Raw genomic sequence first — 21,186 nt, forward strand, 5'->3', positions numbered from 1 at the left:
GCCGTTTTGGAAAAAGGCGGTAGTGGTGGCCTGGCGTGTCGGGTTTTCTTCTTCTTTGAGTACGCTGCTCTGTTGCTCTTTGTGTGGCAGAAGCGCAGCCCTCGCAGCGGCCTGCTCACGGAGAGGCTAAAGAAGCTGCTTAGTCCCCTTGCTCCTCTTGCGACCTCGTATTCCCTGCCTGCAGGGCACCGTTTTCGGGGTCCCGCCTGACGTGAGGTGATTTCCTTTCCCCGCTTGTAACGCTAGCCAAGGGAGGAGCAGGAGCCTGCGCCCGCGACGTGTCTTATGTCCCCTGGCCGGTACCGGCATCTGCCGAAAGACGGAGGGAGGTGCTGGTGACTGTGGGTGCTGGTCACCGCGGTGGGCTGGGGGATGCGTGGTTGAGGCACGGTGTTCCTGTGCGAGGAAGGGCTGCTGGTGCCGCTGGTCGTATAATGGTCACTAAAAGTCTGCTTTTTGTGCTTGTTGCTTTTCCTTAGGAGTGAGAAGGATGGACGAAACTGCTGGGGATCTGAAACAAGAGCTCCCAAACACGTGCGATAACATTCAAATACACGTGGAAGTTCATCAAAATTCAATCAGGTCTCTCTTGCCCTTTAGTCTCTGGCAACCTATAGTGAATTTTTAGTTTGAATCAGTAGTGGAAAAAGCCTGTGCACATAAAAACAGTAAAGGAAACATTGAAATGGAATGAACTATGTTGGAAAGGATCTCTGAAATTGTCTTTCCAGCTTACTGCTAAAGGCAGGGCCAATTAGATCAGATTATACAGGGACTTGGTTAATCATGTTTTGAGGTTACACAGTCTCTCTTGACATCTGGTCCAGTGTTTGACCCACCTCCCTCATGCTGGGAAGAATGTTTTCTTGTCTGATTAGAACTTTGCTTGCTGCAGCTTGTGTCTGTTGCCTTTTGTCATTGTGCTGTGCACCTACAAGAGTCTTCGTTTGTGTTCCCTTTACACAATCATGAGTTTCCCCACAGCTGAGATAGCTGGAGGTTGAACAAACCCGTTTCTCTCAGCTTTTCTTTGTGTATCGTGTGATAAAGTCTTACAGTTGTTTTGGTGGCCATCATTTGGACTTGCTCCAGAATATATCTCTTTTACAAGTAGACCCCAAAACTAGACACTGTATCTAGATGCGGTCGCACAGACAGATGATGAGAAGGAAAGAATCTCTTCCCTTAATATTTAGTCTGCACTCTTGGTAGCACAACCTTTAAAATAAGGTTGGCCTTCTTTGTGGCAGGTGTTTACCACTGACTCACTACCAACTTGTTGCCCCCCAGTGCCTACATGTCCTTTGTGCAAAGCTGCTTTTCATCTCTTAGCCTCTGTTCTGTACTGCTGTCTGGGTGATAGATACAGAGGCAGAATTTCACATATATTTTTGGTGAACTTCAAGAGGTTCGTGCCAAACCATTATGTCAGCCTGCAGAAGTCTCTATCTGAATGGCAGCCTTGATCTCTTGCATATTGATAGTCCTTCCTGCTCTGGTGTCACCCATAAACTTGTTTCAGCTGCATTCTATCTTGTTGTCCAGGGTGTTATCAAAGATGTGAAAACAGTGTTGGTCCTAATTCCCTCACCCCCTTCCTGCCTCACATACTTACTTGCAGCTTCTCTTGGACTACTGATTGTTCCGAGCAGGACAGTCCAACCACCTTGTTATCCATTCATCCTCTCCTTATCTTACTAATTTGGCTATCAGGATACTATGGGTGAGTATGTTGAAGGCCTTGTAAAGATCAAGGTATAAAATATCCACTATCATCAGGCTTGAAAAGACAAGATATTGCATTGAAGCTGCAAACTTAACATCCTTCTGGAATCTTAAGATGCTATGCCTTTTCCCTTAGTTTTACTGGAGTTCTTCATATAGCACCCAGAGTTGTCCTTAGAAGTGAAAGCATAACCGAGTTTCCAAGCTAACTAAGCTCAGTCTAGTAGCTTGGCTATGAGTTTCACTATTATTCCTAATGATACACAGTCAGTGTAACTGATTTCTGTTCTCGAAAGCTTTTAGTTTTGTCATTCCAGGTCCCTTGATATGATTGCAAGCAGATCAAATACTCTTCCCTTGCGCGTGCCTTTTAATGCAAAGGTATCAAGCTCGTTGCTTGTGCAAACAAACTGAATCTGATAATTTGTTTCTGTTATAGTGGTGGGTGTTTGTTTTTAAATGGAGGCTGTTTTCTGTGTAGGCTTAGTTTATTAAATAAACTAATAAATAAAGCATTGTGATATTAGTTGCGTTATAAATGTCAGTGTCATAAATAATGCTGTTTCTTTCTTATTAGCACGGCAAAGAAAGAAGATATCAGAATGAGTGTCCTAAAACTGTTGAACAGGCATAACATCGTGTTTGGTGATTACAAGTGGACAGAGTTTGATGATGGCTTCCTTAACAGCAATGTGCAGTCTGTGTCGATTGTGGATACAGAGCTGAAGCTAAAAGAAAGACAGGTATTTACAATCAAGAATGTACAGCCTTGTTCGTAGGTATATGAAATAGTAGGTAGACTTGTGATTGTCTAAGCAAGGTCATATTCCATAAGCAAGGTCTGTAGGAAGAATATCTTTTACTAGACCAACAGGTATAAATGGAAAAAAGTAGCTATGTTTTTTGGTTTACACCCCACAGTAGGAAGAAACAATAGGCTTCAAAGCTGAATGCCAGCTGAGTACTGTGAATTTATGTTCTAATTCACTTTGAAGTGAGAAATATCATAGAATTGTGGAATCATAGAATGTTTTGGGTCGTAAGCAGCCCTTAACGATCACCTGGTTCCAATCCTTCTGCCATGGGCAGGGACATCTTCTAGACCAGGCTTCTCAAAGACCTATCCAGCCTGACCTTTAATACTTCCCAGGCTGAAATATCCACAGCTTCCCTGGGCAACCTGTTTCAGTGCCTCACCACCCTCTGAGTAAAGAATTTCTTCTTAGTTTAAAGCTGTTATTCCTTGTCCTAACACTACACCCCCTGATAAAGAATCCTTCTCTAGCTTTCCTATAAGACACTCTTAGGTACTGGAAGGCTGGAAGGCCATTATAAGGTCTCCCTGGAGCCTTCTCTTCTCCAGGCTGAACAAACCCAACATCTTCAGCCTGTCTTCATAGCAGAGGTGCTCCAGCCCTCATCATCCTTATGACCCTCTAGACTTTCTTGAACAAGTCCATGTCCTTATGGTGAACACAGTATGAACTCAGCTGAACACAGTAATATGATTTATTAAAAGTCTTTTTATATCTATTCTAGCCTATTGACTTGAGCAAAAGCAGTCTTTCCATTCACATTTTTCATCTGAATGAAGAAGGGCCAAGCTCTGAAAACCTGGAAGAAGATAATGAAGATATCGTTGCAGCTAACCACTGGGTGCTACCTGCAGGTACCCACCCATCTGATAATTCTGGAAGGTCCAGAGAAATTACAATGAAATAAAATCTTGGAAAGGCTAAAAGTGTTTATAGGGCTACCATTTAAAGGTATTATGTGTATCGGATGTAGTAACTTTTTCCTTTGTGGGTGGAGCCAATAAATATGGCCTTTCTTTTTTTATGGTTTTGACTGAGCTACAGGTGGTTCCACAAAATGTCAATTCTGCAATATTTGTGGTTGGAAGTCACTGATCTTGTGAAATAAATCCTGAAAACATATAGTCAAAATCACAAGCATGCAAATCTTTAACCCTATGGGCAGCATTCCAAACTTTCATTTGTATACCTGCAAGAAACTCCTAATTTTAAATACTGGCTTTCCAAAGCCCACTACAGGCTTCCAGCCTCCAAGACAGTGATGCTCTTAATTTTTCAGACTTCAGTGTCTGTACAAAAGCTTTACTGGAAACGCAACAGAACAGGCACAGGAATGGAAGTGACTTTGAACTTGATTCTTTCCAGGTGTCTGATTCTTTCATCTATTGCTTTCCTTTTTTTTCTTTTTTTTTTTTTTTCCCCTGTGAAAATTGATGTTTGAAGTAATTTTAGTGTGCTTTCTATGTGCCTGTATTGAAAACCATGTAGTCTGGGGAAAAAAACTGAGCTTTTAAACAAATAATACTATCTTGAATTTCTTTTGAGAACTTAATACAACTGTTCATAAAGTTACATACTATCAACCTATTGCAATGAAAATCACAAGTTTTTGTTTAGATATGTAGTTGATAGATACACTGTTGGTGCTACTGTCAGCAACTGTTATTGTGTTTTCAGTAAACTTGCAGGTTATTTTTCTCTGTCCCTAAAGAAAATAATTTTCCTAGAGAGGGAAACGTGAAGCTTACTTCACATGTACGAAGTATGCTTTTCCCCTAGATAGGAACAAAGAAGCTGAAGAGATTTAGAGTCCTCAAAGTGTTTTCTGGAAAGAAGAATAAGGCCTTCCGCTGCAACAAAGCATGGCCTGCCTTTTAGTGCTGCCTAATGCTTGGGCAAGTTGCCTTCTGTATCCGGAAAGAGAAGTACAAGTGTAAGCTTGAGTTCGAGGAGTGATTCTGTGACATTTCTTGCTCCTTTTATGTTGTGGATAGCCAAAGTATTAAGAACGTTTCTCTTTGGGAAGAATTCTGTCTGGTACTTTGACATAATTCTCATATTATTGTGGTTTATAATTCATCACAGTCTTTTTTTTTTTTTGCTTTCTTCTGCTGTAAGGTAAGAAAACAAATGCTGCTGTAAGAAGAAAACAAATTTCTAGCTAATTGCTAGAAATTATTAATACCCCAAAATCACAACTAATTTTTTATACGTTATTCAACTACGTGCTTCTTTATTTTCTTCCTTTACATGCTCATGTAAAATACATAAATAAATAGCTGAGTATAACTTTGGGAGTAAAACCTTCTCCCAGCCCAACTTTTCGCAGCTCTTTAACTTGGGAAAATATAGCCAGCTACCTCTCCAGTTCAGGATGGAAATAAATATTTGAATAGACAAAATGAAATACTGATTTTTTTCTTTCTTGTCAAGGTTTTATAGAAAACTGATAGAAGGTTGAAGAAGAATAATTTCCACTCATGATTATTCAAGGAACTACAGTATTCAAGGAACTACAAGTTAAAGTTGTCTGTTAAAAAGTAGAGTTTGCTTTTTGAGAAAAATCATACATATATTTTTTTCCATATACTTTCGTTGTTCTCATAGCTCTGTTCTTGATCCTTAATTTTAGTTGAGAATAATTTGAAAACTGCTTTGCACTGCAATGATAGATTACAAGTTCTCGGATTGATTTACCTTAAACGGATGTGTAATGTATTGCTTCCACAGCTGAATTTCATGGCCTTTGGGAAAGTCTTATATATGACACTGAAGTAAAATCACATGTAAGTTGAAAATTAATAACAATTAAAATTGCTTGAGGAGAAATAAGAGTTTAAGTGTAGACTGTTTGAAGTTGTTACATCCTTTGGAAAAGTTATTTGGAAATAACAAACTTGAGAAAGATTTCTTATGTCTGCTTATTACAGTTCTACATTATGAAGGGTAGTGTAGTGTTAGCCATTTTGCAAAGCTTTACATTGTTGTCAAAAATTTCTGTGTAATTTTTGGTACTTCCGTGCTTTTCTGATGTATCCTTAACAAAGGAAGATGGAACTGATGTTTTGAGACTAAATATCATATCTCAAGAGGTGTATGAGTAGGTATGACTGTGAAGTCTGCTTTGCAAAAAAAAAAAATCTCAGTTTCCATGTTAAAAGCTTCAGTGAAGGCCATTCCACAAATTAGAATTAACTTCTTCAGATATGTTAGCTTATTTAAAACAAAACAAAACAGTTAAAATCAGAAGTTTAACCTCTGGAGGTGTTGTTTTAGTAGCTACGTACAAATTCTTAGAATAATTTCACTTTTGCTTTAGACATGTTAAGCATCCTGCCTCAAAGAAAGTAATGAATGTTCTCTGTAATGGGAGTAGAAATTCACTTGATTATAATGCTGCACATTTTCAAAAGACTGATTAATCGTATGCTTTCCTAGAAGGGGAGAAGAAAATTGGTGGAAAAATTAACTCCAAAGAGGCTTAGAAAAACGTATGCAGCATTCTTTGAAATCAGTTCTGTATTGTGAAGGTCCTAAGAGATCTGTTGTATAACAGGTGTGAGTTTTTTAATGATAAGGAAATTTGGTGGCTTGGTATCACTAAAAGGGAATAGTGTTTCTCTCAGCTATATTATTGGTGCTTCCCTTCTATTGGCATTCTTGTTACCCTTGCAGTTAACTAATTGAGGAAACACAAACACAAAACGTCCAACTTATTGTGTGATGGGCTGATTGCCACCTGTTTTTGTCCCAGGAATTGGTTCAGTGCAACAAAACTGGCAGGTGCAGTTAGGTGGAGGAAAATGGGAGTTGGTCTGTGTGCTTCTGGCAGCAGCGAGCCGATTGGTTTAGTTGTAATGTGAATCTGCAGTGTTACCGTTCATACAAATGCACATTGAATGATTTGACTAGAGCAAGTGCACTCCCATTCGAGTGCTGGTAAGGGATCCAGAAGAAACAAAACTGTTCCGTGGGGTCATTTTCTAGCTTGAAGATTCTGTGCTTTCATTAGAGGTTGTGATGATAACTCCAAGAATTTGTAGAACTGTAACCTGAAATTAAATAATTGTGATGTGAGTAAAAGTCACAAGTGACTCAGTTGCTCTTATGACAGCATTTCATAAATTGTTTATTATGCCTATTTAAAAGAAAAAAAATGCTTCTGTGTCAAGTTTTTGGACACATGTAACTAATTTACTAGCTTGTTTATAACACCACAGATACACTATTTTCACTTAAAGCTTTATAATCATAAACTCTGTAACAAAACATTTTAGTGCTTGTTCATTTGTAAAGTAAACATCAATGAACATATCAGCGCTTGTCTGATTTATGGAACTGCTTTCCAAATCATCTGAGAAATGACAAGACTCTAGACTTACTGATGTAATAAATAACTGAGTAGAACACTGACTGTAAGGGTATGTTGGTAGAACAAGAAGTGCTAGCTTTCAATGACTAAAAATGGAACTAGTTAACTTCTGTAGAAGTTGCTGTGATGAATTGTCACTTAAACTGTGGAACTGGCTGGTTATGGTTGGACTTTGCAGACTGAAATGATTCCTGTTAAGTTTTAAAATATTACATTGACAGATTGATGCTATTGGCAAATATGCTGAGTGAAGTTCAGGGTGTTTTTTTGTTGTTGTTTTGTTTTGTTTCTGCTCCTTAATTGTTCCATTCTGTGGCATGGGTTATTTCAGGAATACTATTTATTGTCTTATTTATGTTAAATGGAGCACAATACAGGTAATGATAATACAAAACAAAATGATATCAGGTGTTAGAGGTAATAATCAGTATTCATTCACACCTCAGGTTCATATTCATTTAATGGAAAGAGTTCTCTACTGGCTTACTCTAGATAATGAAGTAATTTTGTATTTAGAAATAAGCATTGAAGGAAGGTACATGCAACTTTGCTTTTTTGGAACCTACAAACCAATCTACACATTACTTACGGTAGCTGATACAAATGCTTCAATAGAAAGCAACTAAATTTGACAGCAAATGCTTTGTTTGATGGGTAGACTACAGCACACTAAACAGATGTGTACCTGTAATAAAAGTTAAACAGAAACCAGAGTCTGATTCTCTTACCCTCTGTGCTTGGGCAGCTCGTGAATTAAGTACACACTCGAAGTGGGAGAGTAGAAAATGAAAATAATTTAACTTCTATAAAAGCATTTAATTTATTCATGTAAAATCTCTAGACTCCATTTGTGCTCAGTAAATGCTATTCTTTTTCCCAAGGGCAAGGAGGAAATGAATTTCCAACCTTCGCAGAAGGAAACTGGGACTTGGTCTGAGAGATTTAAACTCAATGAATTTTTTGTTGTTTTGTTTTTGTTTTGTTTTTGTTTCTGTTTGAGTACATGATAGAGATAACTAGGAGACTGTCCATTTGTAATTGTATTTGCTGACCCATCTCTAATTTGTGTCTTTTTTCCCCCCCCAACCCTGGTCTTCAATTAGTTACTTGATTATGTGACAACAACATTACTATTTTCTGACAGAAATGTTGACAGCAACCTGATATCATGGAACAGAGTTGTTTTGCTGCATGGTAAGAATTATCTGTCTTAAAACAAGTTGATTCATTGGCCATCTGTTTATGTTTTCCTTCTGAAGAACTTGTATAGCAGTTCTTATGTTTAGCAAAATTATATACGTGTTCTTGTGTTATAGCAGCTGTGCTTTTAGATGCATTATAATGCAGTACAAATTTAGAAGAAAAGTGATGTCATAATCAAATTAGTATTCACATCTACTAGGTTTTGCAGGAACTTTGTTGACACATTATAAATTTTATAGTTCATGTTTTTAATTTTCATTTTTAAGTGATACTACTGCTTTTGTATAAAGTGCAAAAAATGTTGTAGCTACTGAGCACATTAGGAACCAGTGTAGTTACAGTTCTTCCGCAATATTAAAATTCATTAATTATGGCTTTATTACAAATACTTTTGAGGAAACTGCAAAATTGATCCAAGTGTTATTAACAAGTGTTATTAACAAGTGTTATTAACAAGTGTTATTAACAAGTGTTATTAACAAGTGTTATTAACAGTATATTATATTGTCCAGTATAAAGGCAGTACCTTCACTTATTTCGTTAACACTATTTCACTTAAGTTGTAGTGTTCAATCACTCCTACTTTACTGTGGAAGTGATACCATAAATGAGATGGACATCAGCTGAATTCATTTTGTTGCATATTGCAGCATGTTATTGATTAATTGCAATTTTGTCATCCAGACTGGTATTCAAAAAACTAAAGGTCATAGTGGAAATGTTTGTTATGAGTGTATTTGTTTATGAGTGTATTTGTTGTGATTCTACTTAAGTTATAATATTTAACACATCTAGTTCAATGAACTATTTAAAATCAATATTTTCTTCCTTGGTTATTTATTAGTTTAGAAGATGCAGGATGTCTTTGTTTGGAAAGCTATTTATTTTAGACTGTTGACAATATATCTATTATAGATACATTTAATGTTGGTAATGGGCTCTTTATTGTGATCACAAAGAAGTTAATACTGGGAAACCTAAAATTCTTGTAGTGCAAAATACAACATTTATGATACAATGGTGTTACTGGCTTTGAATGGAAATACTGTCAGCTGGTTGCTGTCATCCATTTGTTTAGCATCCACAAATCAATCTCCATACATTCATGTTCTGTTTAAATATGTTTGTCTGCTTGGAGAAATCTGTATGGCTCTTCTATAGGGCCTCAAGCTATATTCAAAAGGTTTGTCCTGTAGCACACTTCCTAAGATGCTCTGGGCTACCCCAGTATGTAGATTCTGGTAAAGTGAACAGCTGATCAAACTGGGCATAGTGGATTTCTGTTTTTGCATGCTAGAAGGGTATGTTTTAGGAAGTTTAAGCAAAGCACAGATTTTTTGAGAATGTTAACAAGCATAAGCCTTGCTAGGGTGAAACACTTTTCTCTTGTAGAATTTGATTATTTTAATTCTATGGTGTCTGTGTACAAGCTGTTATACGTATCATATACATAGCATGTTATACATAATCATAATTTACAACATAAAAATTAAAAGCTGACAGCAGAGCACAGCTCTAAAATTGTAGTGAGTAAGCAAAGTTCTCAAAAGACCCTTATGTTCCCAATCCTGTCTCCTGTAACGCTGCAATTAGTGTTGTAATGAAATACAGTAATTAAAAAGATGTTAGGTGTCATTAATAATCTGTTGCAGATTCTGTGTAATATATTGTATGAATTTTATTTGAATTCAGGCCCTCCTGGAACTGGCAAGACCTCTCTCTGTAAAGCATTGGCTCAGAAGCTGACAATACGATTGTCGTACAGGTGATCTTTTTGGAAATTCTTCACTTTAATTTATTGTTTTTAAATGTTATTTTTTAATAGCCCAAAGATGCTTAATACTTGATTTCAAGTAACTGGTGCCAAGTGCTAAGGTTCATAGCTCTAGCTTGGCAATAAAATTAATCTGATATAAAAAAAAAGACTAGCTATGGTGTTATAAATCCTTTTAAAATGTCTAATTATTTGAGCCAAGTTAGAAAAAACAAATTCAAGTGGCAGTATCATCATTTATTCATGCTAGTATTGTACATTTGTGAAGAATAAAGGATCACAGGTTATTATGCCTGCTATTTGAATCTTCACGATTAATAAAACTTGATTTTAATAGGTAGTGATTTTGGTGCCAGTTTGTTTTATACTTGAACTGTCTGAATGCCACAGTCAGCAGAGGTCAGTCTATGTATCAGACAAGTAGAGGAGTTAACCGTAAGCTTCTTTGCAACGAATAGCTAAATAAAAATGCTTCACATGGTAAATAAGCTTCATGCTTTTATACATGCTCTTACTTGCTATACTAAACAAAATCTTCCAAGAATGATGCCAGTAACATGGAAACGGTTTCCTAAACTATATGGAAATAGCAACCAAAACCCTTCTAATGAAGGAATCCTGATAGCAGTTTAATGTGAAAAATTCTAGTGCGACATGTTTCTGGAAGTTATAATTAAAAACAAAACGGGTGTTATGTTTTTAGAACTAAGTAATTTAAACTACTAATTCACAAAATTCCAGGCTTGAAATGGAGAGAGTGAGACTTACGGAAGTTATTGATATCACTGACTTTTATTTACAATGCAACAGAATTGACGCTTCTTTTTGCCTTCCTAATTTAGGTATAAGTATGGACAGTTAATTGAGATAAACAGCCATAGCCTTTTCTCTAAATGGTTTTCTGAGGTAGGTATTGATTTAGCTTATTAAGTGGACTCTGTTTTATTATAAGCTACACTGTAATCTGTTGAGCTTGGTTCGTAAAATAGGTTTTTGCACCAGAAGTTATTCAGGATACTTAATGTGTTTGAAAACACTTAAATAGAAGCTATGATAGTGCCTTACTTAGAAGAACAATAATAAAAAGCCTACAGAGTTTTCCATTCTTAAATTTGGAAAGACTTGGAAAGTGATGTGGTATGGGATTAGTTAAACATATGTATATGGTCTCTTTCTAGAGTGGCAAGCTCGTAACCAAGATGTTCCAGAAGATTCAAGAGTTAATTGATGACAAAGATGCTCTTGTATTTGTACTAATCGATGAGGTATAATTCTAATAGTATTGATGTACATTAAAACTTAGCAGAAAGTAAATTATGGGTAGGAAAGTGTGATAATTCTCGAAGTGTAATAAAATCATATTTAGGCTTTTTTTTTTTTCAAATAAGTTACATAATTTTGTGCAGAGGAGTAAATTTTAATCTAAACTGGCGGATTTGAGAGATTTGGGAAGGACACGATGTGATTTAACAGACAAATTCCAGTTGAAAATTAAGCAAAACCTTTTTTGGTGCCATTTATCTTGCTGCTGTGTCTTTATAAATTGAATATTGTTTTAAGCTTCTAAATAGCCTGGATTTGTATTAACAGTGCTCTTTCTAGAGTTGTGAAGTTCTAAAAAGAATTCATTTGATTTCAGTTAATTGTCTCATTTCTCTGCACGGTCTTGTACTTATGTATTAAATTGCTTATGTGTACTTTATTAGCTTTTTTGTGTTGGAGTTCCTATGGGGAAGCTTGTTTTAAATTTGATTTATTTGTTTTGTTCTTTTTATTTCCCAGAAATTAAATTGCTGAAAACTAATTTTTCATTTACTTAATTTACTGAAACAGACCTTGCTATCTGAACAGGGATTTCACTTATTACATTTTGCTTCCTTGACATTCTTTTCTCTCTTTCCCTAAATTCCTACTTAACAAAAGATTTTGAAGGCAAAATTTCAGATACTATTCTCAAGAACCTGGAGATGTATTGTATTATTTGCTTGCTGCCAGCATTCCAGATATGCAATGTTTTGTGTGGGTGCTTTTTTTGTTTGTTTTGGTTTTGTAGGTGGAAAGCCTCACAGCAGCTCGCAGTGCCTTCAAGGCAGGCACAGAGCCTTCAGATGCTATTCGTGTGGTGAATGCTGTACTGACACAAATAGATCAGATTAAAAGGTAAATTTATGTTATTACAACAGCGAAAGGTAACTGACAACTTCATGATTCCTGCTAAATCTTAATTTCCAGTTAGAATACTAATCCTAATTGGTTAATGAAACAATTTGTTAATGGTGCTAATTATGAAAAGAAATTAGAGTAATCCACTAGAATATTTTGCATGTGAATAGGTGAACAAATGTGGATTTGATAATCTGCGGATAATATAATTCCATTAAAGCTGGGGAGAGATATAGCACAGATGGTCATAGTAACTGCTTCGGAGGGATAAGAATAAGATCAATGAAGAATGCATTCATCAGTAACAGCTCCTAGATGTTAGTCTCAAGCAGATGTGTACAGCATTTGGCTTAGAATCAATCACTAACAGTACTTGGTCCACTTCATGTGCTGGATTTAGTGCAGCACATCTCTTGTTTTTTTCCTGCCACTTCCTTTACTTTGTGGGCATACTTGGCTCTGTTTGCAGAAAGAAAGGTGCCCTGGTATTTTTTGCCCTGTCTTTCTGCTAATTAAAAGCAAGTGGCTTATTCAGCCGTACAGTTCACAGGCTTCATCTAAATATAGCTGTGATTAAAATTTTTGTTTTGGTATTTGTTAGAGTGAGTTGAAGCTCATTCTAACGTCATACACAGTAGAATGTATCACGTTAGCCGTTAAACTAAATACTTTCTACTGAATTGAAATCAAGAACATATAGATAAGAGATTCAAATTTACAAGCCTTTGTTTTGTAAACCTATTCATGGCAGAAACTATACTGGTAGACTCTCTTCATAATAAATAGTTCTATCACTAATAGTTATATCACTTCTAAAGCAAGGTTAAAAACTATGGATGCTTGAGAAATAGCTGAAAGAAAGAGACAATGCATTGAAATAGATTAGTGACTGACTTGAGACCATTGTATCATTTAATGTAATTGCTAGCTGACAAAAGTGATGTGACTGCTTATTGCATGAGATGGCTTGAGTTGTAAGAAGGATGGCATCAATTTGCCAGTGCCAAGAGGAGATAATTATTGAGCATGTAACCTAAAAATCTGCTTTTATCTTGAAGGTATCCCAATGTAGTTATCCTGACTACTTCAAATATTACGGAGAAAATTGACATGGCCTTTGTAGACAGGGCTGACATAAAGCAATATATTGGCCCTCCATCCACTGCAGCAATATTCAGAATATATCTTTCTTGCTTGGAAGAGCTGATGAAGGTAATATTTTGAAAGCAGAACTGTAAAACATCATATTTTAATAAAGTTAATATATGCATCAACCTTCCTAAATAACAAAACCACAAAAAAATGATTCCTTCTCTGTATTACCACTCTTATTGTAGAATTTAATTATGAATGTATTTTTAAGTAAAAAAAAAATAAATAAAAAAACAACAGTGTGTAATTTTGTTTTCTAGTGTCAAATAATATACCCTAGACAGCAGCTCTTGACGCTCAGAGAGTTAGAGATGATTGGCTTCGTAGAAAATAATGTGTCAAGGTTAAGCCTTCTACTAAAAGAAATCTCAAGGTAATATTTTTTGAAATTCTGCTTGATATATATATAAAGGAGTTGTGGAATTATATCTCAAAATAATTGAATTAGATAATAGCTAGATTTCTGAAACATCTCAGTTGTGTTTTATTTATTTATTTATTAATATTGTTGGGGTTAGAAAAAAACTTCCAGCAGACAATAAGTGGAAGCAATCAGGATTGGCAAACATTTTTTGGCCTCAAACCTGGCTTGACTTAGTGCTGCTTCTGGTTTCTGCTCTACTCTTTAAAGTTCTTTAAATTGCTGCCTGAATTAATGAGATTCCTGAGGTTTTGGTGGATATTGTGATTTGTAATGCAGTTTATTGGAAATAGCCTTGGCCTTATTTCCTGCCAAGAAAGTGTCTTGGAATACCTTGCAATCCAGTAGGCAGCAAGATTTAAGTGGTCAGAAAAAAAAGGGAATGAAGTGTAAGCAGAGAGTGTTACAGTTATCTGAGTATGCTAGTAAAGGAAATGTTTTCTCTGCAGCATAGCAATTCTTGAAACAATAAAACTATATTCACAATATTGAGCAATATTTTTTTCCAAAGTGCTGGTCTCTATGGTCCAAGTAAAATAACATTCAAGACAAAATTTGTTTTTGTTCTTCCCCTTTCCATTCCTGAAGTACGTGTAATTTCTACTTAAACTGGGTTCTACATACACAGAGGGGTGCTAGGAGGAGAGAGACTGAGTCTTATATCAAGTAGGTGAAGTAGAATGTGTATGTAAATTGTGGGAATCAATGGACTGCATTAGCAGTGAGGTCCAACCTTTAAAATAAATTTATCAAGTCCTTCCGAGTGTGTATGGAAGGTTATATCTATACTATACGCTTTCAGTGTAGATATTCCCCCCCATATTCATGAGATACATCATGCTTTTCCCATCACTGTGATGTAAGCTTTGGGCAGGCAAATAAAGGATATTTCTCTATCCTTGTTTGCTTCTTTGTACCATGTGGCCTCCCACACATTTGTCTGTTCATGTCCAGCTTCTGCTAAAAAACCTGCAACTGAGCTCCTTATTACTAGGTATTTTGATTTGAGTTAATTTAGAGGAACTTATGGGGCAAGCACAAATAAAGGAAATTTCATCTTTTAAGAGTAGATATGTAGCATTTAAGCAGTGCTTGTGTTTGTTTTATTATAGAAGAAGTGAAGGTCTTAGTGGCCGTGTCCTGAGAAAACTTCCTTTCCTAGCACATGCACTTTATATTCAAGTAAGTCTATTCTACTCTGTATATCTTGTTTTGGGTTTGATTTGGAGGCAGGTGGGAGGACATTTGGACACTAGTCTGAAGTGAAAGATTGGTCCTAAAACATTTTGCTAATCTAAAGGACACTATTTCTACCAAGTTCTAGAATGAAACAGTCTGTGCAGCCCATAATTTAAAAGGAGATCAAAGAAGACTGATTTCACAACTGATATGTTGTGATAGAACACTGATATTTCTTCTCTGAGGCTTTGTTGCTAAAATAAAACCTTGTCTTCATAAATAATGCATATTTGTTCAAACATTAGAGGTAAATCCACAGTAATATTGATTGACTCAGGACTTTGCATAGCTTGACTTTGACTGTAGAATGCTAGCTGGTTTAAAACAAAACTTCAGGTTTTTATTTTTTTAAATTTTGAGCATTTTGTACCATGGAAGTCAAATAGTTCCCTTTCAAATGCTGTGCTTTGTATGTAAATTTTTATGCATGTCTATTGCTGTGGTGGGTCTAACAGAATGTTTTTTGTTGTTTTTTTTTGTTTGTTTGTTTTCCAGTCCCCCAGTGTTACAATGAAAACATTTCTTCAGGCTCTTTCACTTGTAGTAGACAAGCAATTCGAAGAAAGAAGGAAACTTACAGACTCTGTGTGATAGTTTAGTGTTCTATACTTTTCTGCATTATTACCTTTGAAAACTACGTACTTATTGCAAAGAAACATGCAGTTGTTACGCATATGTAAAACAGATTGTCAACACCTTAAAAAAACTGGAATCCCTAATCTAGTTTTTCAAAACATTCATTAATAAACAATTTTTACAGCACACTTTGCTCTTTCATTTCAAATGCAGTGAGACAATTGGAAGCTGACTTTCAGGAAGAGTTTTTATGTTACTTGCAGTTATTAAAAGTGAGCAGAATTCCGTTTCTCATTTCTTAACTTTCTGTGCATGCATCAGTTCTTTTATTTCCAGTTTATTTCAAATTCTAAAAGAATAGAAATTCAGTGTTTGATGTGTGCACTAATGCACTGATAATTACTACTGAAATAATAATGAAACTAGAAAAAACCTGAAGTGCTCACTTGGTAGTCCAGCCCTTTTATACTGACGTGTTTTTACCCTGAAACTTAATATATCAAGTGTTTTTTGTTTGTTTGTTTGTTTTGTTTTGTTTTTAATTATTATTATTTATACCGGCTTCAGAAGTTTAAGCTCAAGAGATCATTTAACTGGATTTTTACAATACTGCTTTTTTGTGTTGCTGCAAATAGACCATCACTCACTGAAAGGCAACTAAAATGTGTAACAAAGTTTCTTCTAAATGAATGAAGGTTCTTTTTTGTTTGCTTGGTTTGTTTGTTTTTTTTAAAATGTAGATATGACATCAAAGTTATTCAAAGATCGAAGCCGAAATTTCTAAGTGATGAAGTATCCTTTATTGTCAGCGCTGGATGCACGGGGGATCCTTCCACCTAACGTGCATGCCCGAAGTAACAAACTATCTCATATTTATACAGCAAAACAATGAATATTCTATTAACGCCTATGCATATTCATTACCCAAACCCACTTACTCTCGCTTCATACGCTAATTAGCTTATCAGTCCTTGCTTACACAAAGCCTCCCAAGAAAAAGGGTCTTCGGGATGTGGGCAGTGGTCTTTGGGAGGAAGACCATAAGTCTTCCTCATGATGTACTTTTCACCTTTTGATAAACAATGCCAAGTTGGCTGAAGTTATCTCAAGTTTCAGCCTAACTGAGGGTCAACAGATAACGGGATGTTTCAATTAACAAGATGCTTCAACAAGAAGGTCGACAGATAACAAGATGTAGTATATTTTGTTCTCATTAATTTTTAACCACAAGATTTATTCTATCCTAAAGTAAGTTTATACAATATCAAAAGTTACAAATTGTCTATGGGGTAGTAAATAGTTTGTAGTGGGAAAAAAAAGTATCTAGTCTCTAAAGGGCCAGAGACAACTTTTATGTAGTAATTACATATCATATATAATACTGAGTACAAAACTGACAATTCTTCATTTTCTTTTACTATTACAAGCATTTCATCTTCAGTCAGTTGAAAGAATGAAATGGAAGGGAGTTTCCAGAGTAGTAGCTGAATTTCCCTTAAACAAAGATAAAATAGTGAGCTTTAAGTACATGCTATGCAGTTAATGCACACCTCCTAACCATTAGTATTAGAAATATTCTAATGATGCTATGTTTCCTTACTTTTATATCTTTTAAAGTCAATGTTACAGTATACTTTTATAAGATGAAAGATTTGGTCATGAGCTATTTTCATTGAGTTTTCAGTGCATCAAGAATCTTATGTTCTTCTGACTTGGTATCAGTTTAGTGGTGATATTGGTGGTAGGGGGAGGGCTGGACCAGATGATCTTGGAGGTCTTTTCAAACCTTAATGATTATGATTCTATGATCCTATATAGAGAGCTTGCTTCTAAATCTTAAAGACACTAGATGGCAAGCATGAATCCTTAAGTTTTAGCAGTCATCTAAATGCTGACTGAAACTCTTAAAAGCCAAAATGAGCAAGAGTTGGCTGCAGTGAAAATATCATATTTAAAGTGGTAATTTTAATGTATTGTAACAACTTAAATCTTTAGACTTAGCCTTAGAGAAAGGGATATTATGGTGATGCAGTGGAAACTCAGTAACTGAAGTTATTAAGCAGGTATTCTTTATTAGGGTGCTGGGGGTGGGAGAGGGGAATCGTTATGCCTAACACACACACCAAGGGTTACTGGTAGTGTGCTTATATTAGTAGGACAAATTTCCTGTAAGTCTCTTGCATATTCATAAGGTCTCAGAAGTATCATTAACATAGGTTCTCACCCCTATTTGCATGCATACTGGAGTTTTTGGGTGGTCTTCCAGCATACTCTGGTGTTTTTTTTGTTGAAGGCCAGAAGTCTTCCTCACTGCTAATCTTCTGACCTTCCCTGTCTTCGACAGACTTCAGCAGTCAAGCCAATTCTTGCTGGTTCCATTATCTATGCATATAGTCTTTTACTCCCTTATCTTTGGAGTCATCCTGTCCTTGTGGTTAACATACAATTACAGTAGCTAAGACCTACAGAATCAACATCCTTTATCTTGTTCCCTGTCTCAATGGGTTATAGAATGTTTCAAAAAATGCCTATAGAAGCACTGTAATTACAGAATTTTGATGAAAATAAGTTGTTGCAGAACTTCATTCAAAGTTGAAAAAGTTTACCCAACATGGCAGAAGTTACTTGGTATGGAAGTTCAAGCATCTCATTCACAGGGAGGTAGGTCTTGAAAAATCTGAGATCTATGTCACTGTAAGTTTATGTGATGAAAAACAAGGTTGCCTATGACTTACACCATGCGTGCCTTTAAGGTGTGGTGAGGGAGGGCTGGGAAACTCTCAGAAGTGCACCAACAGTGTCCAGTGTGGGAATATAAATGTTGTTTTTGCAGTTACATTGTTTAGAAGGAAGGAATGTGGTACTGAGATATGCTTACAGTGATAAGAAAGCTTAGCAGGCGACCTTGTAAAATGCAGACAACCAGACTCCTTAGGACAAGTAGGTGAAAATCATGGTGTCAAGTCAGATAAGTGAAGAAACATTACCACTTCAAGCAGTAAAAATGTCAAAAGATATTTGAAATTTAACAGGCCGGCGACTGAAGGCCATGCATTGTTTGTGAAGCATCAGATAGATTGTGAACCTGGATTACCCACTCAGTGGGGAAACAGGGGAGGGTCCTGTCATCAAAAGGTATATAAACTGTGTTTTGGAGCTAGTAGATGCGCTCTCTCCTGCTTGCGGGGTGCCCGCCATTGCAATTGCGAATAAGTTACTACTTCACTGAGGTCCTCGCCTGAGCCTAAATTATTGGCTACGGAGTGTTTCTCACATCCATGGACCCAAATATTGGCCAAAATATGCCTGGGGCCGGGCTGGTGGCAGCAACCACAATTATTGTTAATAAATTATTGTATTATTTTTCAAAGCCTCTGTCTGCAGTCATTGGTGTAGCATCATATGGAGGGGGCTGAATGCAGTCCACTGGCACTCCACAATTTGGTTTGGGGATGTCAGCTGCAGCTGGGAGAGGACAGAAGGATGGGGAATGGCTGCAGGGAGTGGGTGCCTGAGGGAGACTTGGGGATTGTTATAAATGAAGATACAACTCAATATGAATTTAGTATTATTCATAAAAAGCAAGTAAACAGTGCTGGGTGTGCAGGGAGTCTATGCTCTACCAACACACACACACTAACATCGAACTTTCTAAATATACAAAACATTGCTTTTACATATTAAACCAGAGTATGTCTATACATATGTACAATCAGAAAAGGTAAATATGGCAAAGTTTTCCAAATTCTGGCAAGTGTTTAACAAACAATCCTTTAAGTCTACTACTATTAATGTCCATGACTGGGGGAGCATAGTTGGAGTTGGGAATTCTGGTTGAAGTGCTCCCATATCTTCCATGGCTTCATTAATTTTTCTCAGATCATATAACAGTCTCCATTTTCCATTCCTTTTCTTGATTACAAACACTGGAGAGTTCCAGGGCTAGTCGTGGGAACAATATGCCTCACTTCAGGCTGTTAAGCAACTCAGCCTTCAGGCCTTATGTATCCTGTTCTTCCCAGACCAAAGAAAAGCATATCCATCTCCTTTTCAAGGCCAATAGGACCTGGGTCAAAAGGCACATCCAGGTCACCAGGGGGCATAAAAGCAAAGGTCTGCGATGGCAGTAGCGGCGTGAGGGCCAATGGTGTAGCAGAAGGATCAGTGGATGAACCCGCAGCTCCCTCACTATCTGGCAAGCCACATATTTCTGACTGTGGTCCCACATGGCTTTTTAAGGCCTCAGAGACTGCTGGCCAGGTGCTGAGCAATCCCACCGCAACCTTGTTTTTAGTTGCAGAGTCCTACAGCTTGACCTCAATTTGGTCCCATAAACTGTCCGATTGTTAATGAGGAGAATAAGCTGTAAGGTTACCAGGACAGTCTTTGTTCCTAAGGACGTATGATTCCCCATAATGCACAACTGCTTACCAGCGAGGGGCAGTTGTGTGCACAGGTCCGCTTCTCTCAGCTTGAGCTTCTTTCCAGCTCCGGTGCGCCTGTTTCCGGTGACTTTCTGTAAGAGCTTCTCTGAGCAGTTTGCTGAGTTTGGCCGAACCTATCTTCATGAGGCGATCAATGTGCCTGTTTCCATCCTGGTCTCTGTTCTGCTAGCCTGTTCCTTTTCATTCCTTCTTTCTACTTCTTTATTGATGACATAACTTCATTATATTGTGTTGCCTTTTTATCTTGAGGACAGGTTCCCCTCTTATACCCTTCACCCCATAGCAGTCCTTTTCAAAAACAAGTTTTTGTTATAAATGAGGTCTCAACTCAATCTGAATTTTGTAATATTTATAAAACAAATATTTCTAAAAGGTATAAAAGCTATAAAAGGTATTAAAGGCAAGTAAACAGTGCTGGGTGAGCGGGGAGTCTATGCTCCACCAACACGCACACACAAACATCAAACATTCTAAATATACAGAACATTGCTTTACATACTAAACCAGAGTATGCCTATACATATGTACAATCAGGAAAGGTAACAAACAATCCTTTAAGTTCCACGACTTACTAAACTCAAGTACACCTATACATATGTACGATCAGAAAAGGTAACAAATAATCCTTTAAGTGCCATGACTTAACAGCCTCCACTTTCCATTCCTTTTCTTGATTACATACAAGTCTCCATTTTCCATTCCTTTTGAACAATATGTCTCGCTTTAAGTTGTCAAGCAACTCGGTCTTTGGGCCTTACATATCCCGTTCTTCCCGGATCGAAGAAAAGCGTATCCATCTCCTTTTCAAGGCCAGTAGGCCTGGGTCAAAAGGCACGTTCAGGTCAGCAGGGGGCGGAACAGCAAAAGCCTTCGATGGCTGTAGCAGCAGAGGGGCCCCTGGCGTAGCAGTCGGATCAGTAAAGGAGCCCACAGCTCCCTCACTATCTGGCAAGCCACACATTTGTGATTGTGGCTCCACGTGGCTCTTTAAGGCCTCAGAGATTTCTTGCCAGGTGCCGAGCAATCCCACTGCAACCTTGTCGTTTTTAGTTGCAGAGTCCCACACCTTGACCTCAGTTTGGTTCCGTATTTCAGGCTCATAAACTGTCCGATTGTTAAGAAGGAGAATGAGCTGTAAGGTTATCAGGACAGTCTTTGTTACTAAGGATGTATGATTCCCCATAATGCGCAACTGCTTACCAGCGAGAGGCAGTTGTGTGCACAGGTCTGCTTCTCTCAGCTTGAGCTTCTCTCCAGCTCCAGTGCGCCCATTTCCAGCGACTTTCTGTACGAGCTTCTGA

General features: G+C 37.0%; 1 protein-coding gene across 2 annotated transcripts; it reads left to right on the forward strand.

The window, feature by feature from the left end:
• The first annotated feature begins 30 nt into the window (after positions 1 to 30).
• On the forward strand, positions 31 to 15,549 carry TRIP13 (thyroid hormone receptor interactor 13). 2 transcript variants are annotated; one of them, XM_084282832.1, is made up of 14 exons: positions 31 to 216; positions 480 to 582; positions 2,303 to 2,468; positions 3,265 to 3,394; positions 5,271 to 5,326; positions 8,016 to 8,106; positions 9,808 to 9,880; positions 10,732 to 10,795; positions 11,068 to 11,154; positions 11,943 to 12,049; positions 13,111 to 13,264; positions 13,465 to 13,577; positions 14,738 to 14,807; positions 15,360 to 15,549. In XM_084282832.1, the coding sequence occupies exons 2-14, from the start codon at positions 491 to 493 to the stop codon at positions 15,453 to 15,455; spliced, it is 1,299 nt and encodes a 432-aa protein (XP_084138958.1). In that variant the 5' UTR covers positions 31 to 216; positions 480 to 490; the 3' UTR covers positions 15,456 to 15,549. The 2 variants fall into 2 exon arrangements, with proteins under 2 accessions (XP_084138958.1, XP_084138959.1); XM_084282833.1 differs by having other exon boundaries at positions 14,741 to 14,807.
• The last annotated feature ends 5,637 nt before the right edge of the window (positions 15,550 to 21,186 follow it).

Source organism: Netta rufina (assembly GCF_964035555.1).
Source record: "Netta rufina genome assembly, chromosome: 2".
Taxonomy (NCBI): domain Eukaryota; kingdom Metazoa; phylum Chordata; class Aves; order Anseriformes; family Anatidae; genus Netta; species Netta rufina.

Excerpts from the sequence above, each read along its gene's own strand:
- TRIP13 (XM_084282832.1), top strand. The coding sequence starts at position 491 with ATGGACGAAACTGCTGGGGATCTGAAACAAGAGCTCCCAAACACGTGC. Across the intron at positions 5,327-8,015 it reads ACACTGAAGTAAAATCACAT|TTACTTGATTATGTGACAAC; the intron begins GTAAGTTGAAAA and ends GTCTTCAATTAG. Across the intron at positions 14,808-15,359 it reads CACATGCACTTTATATTCAA|TCCCCCAGTGTTACAATGAA; the intron begins GTAAGTCTATTC and ends TTTGTTTTCCAG.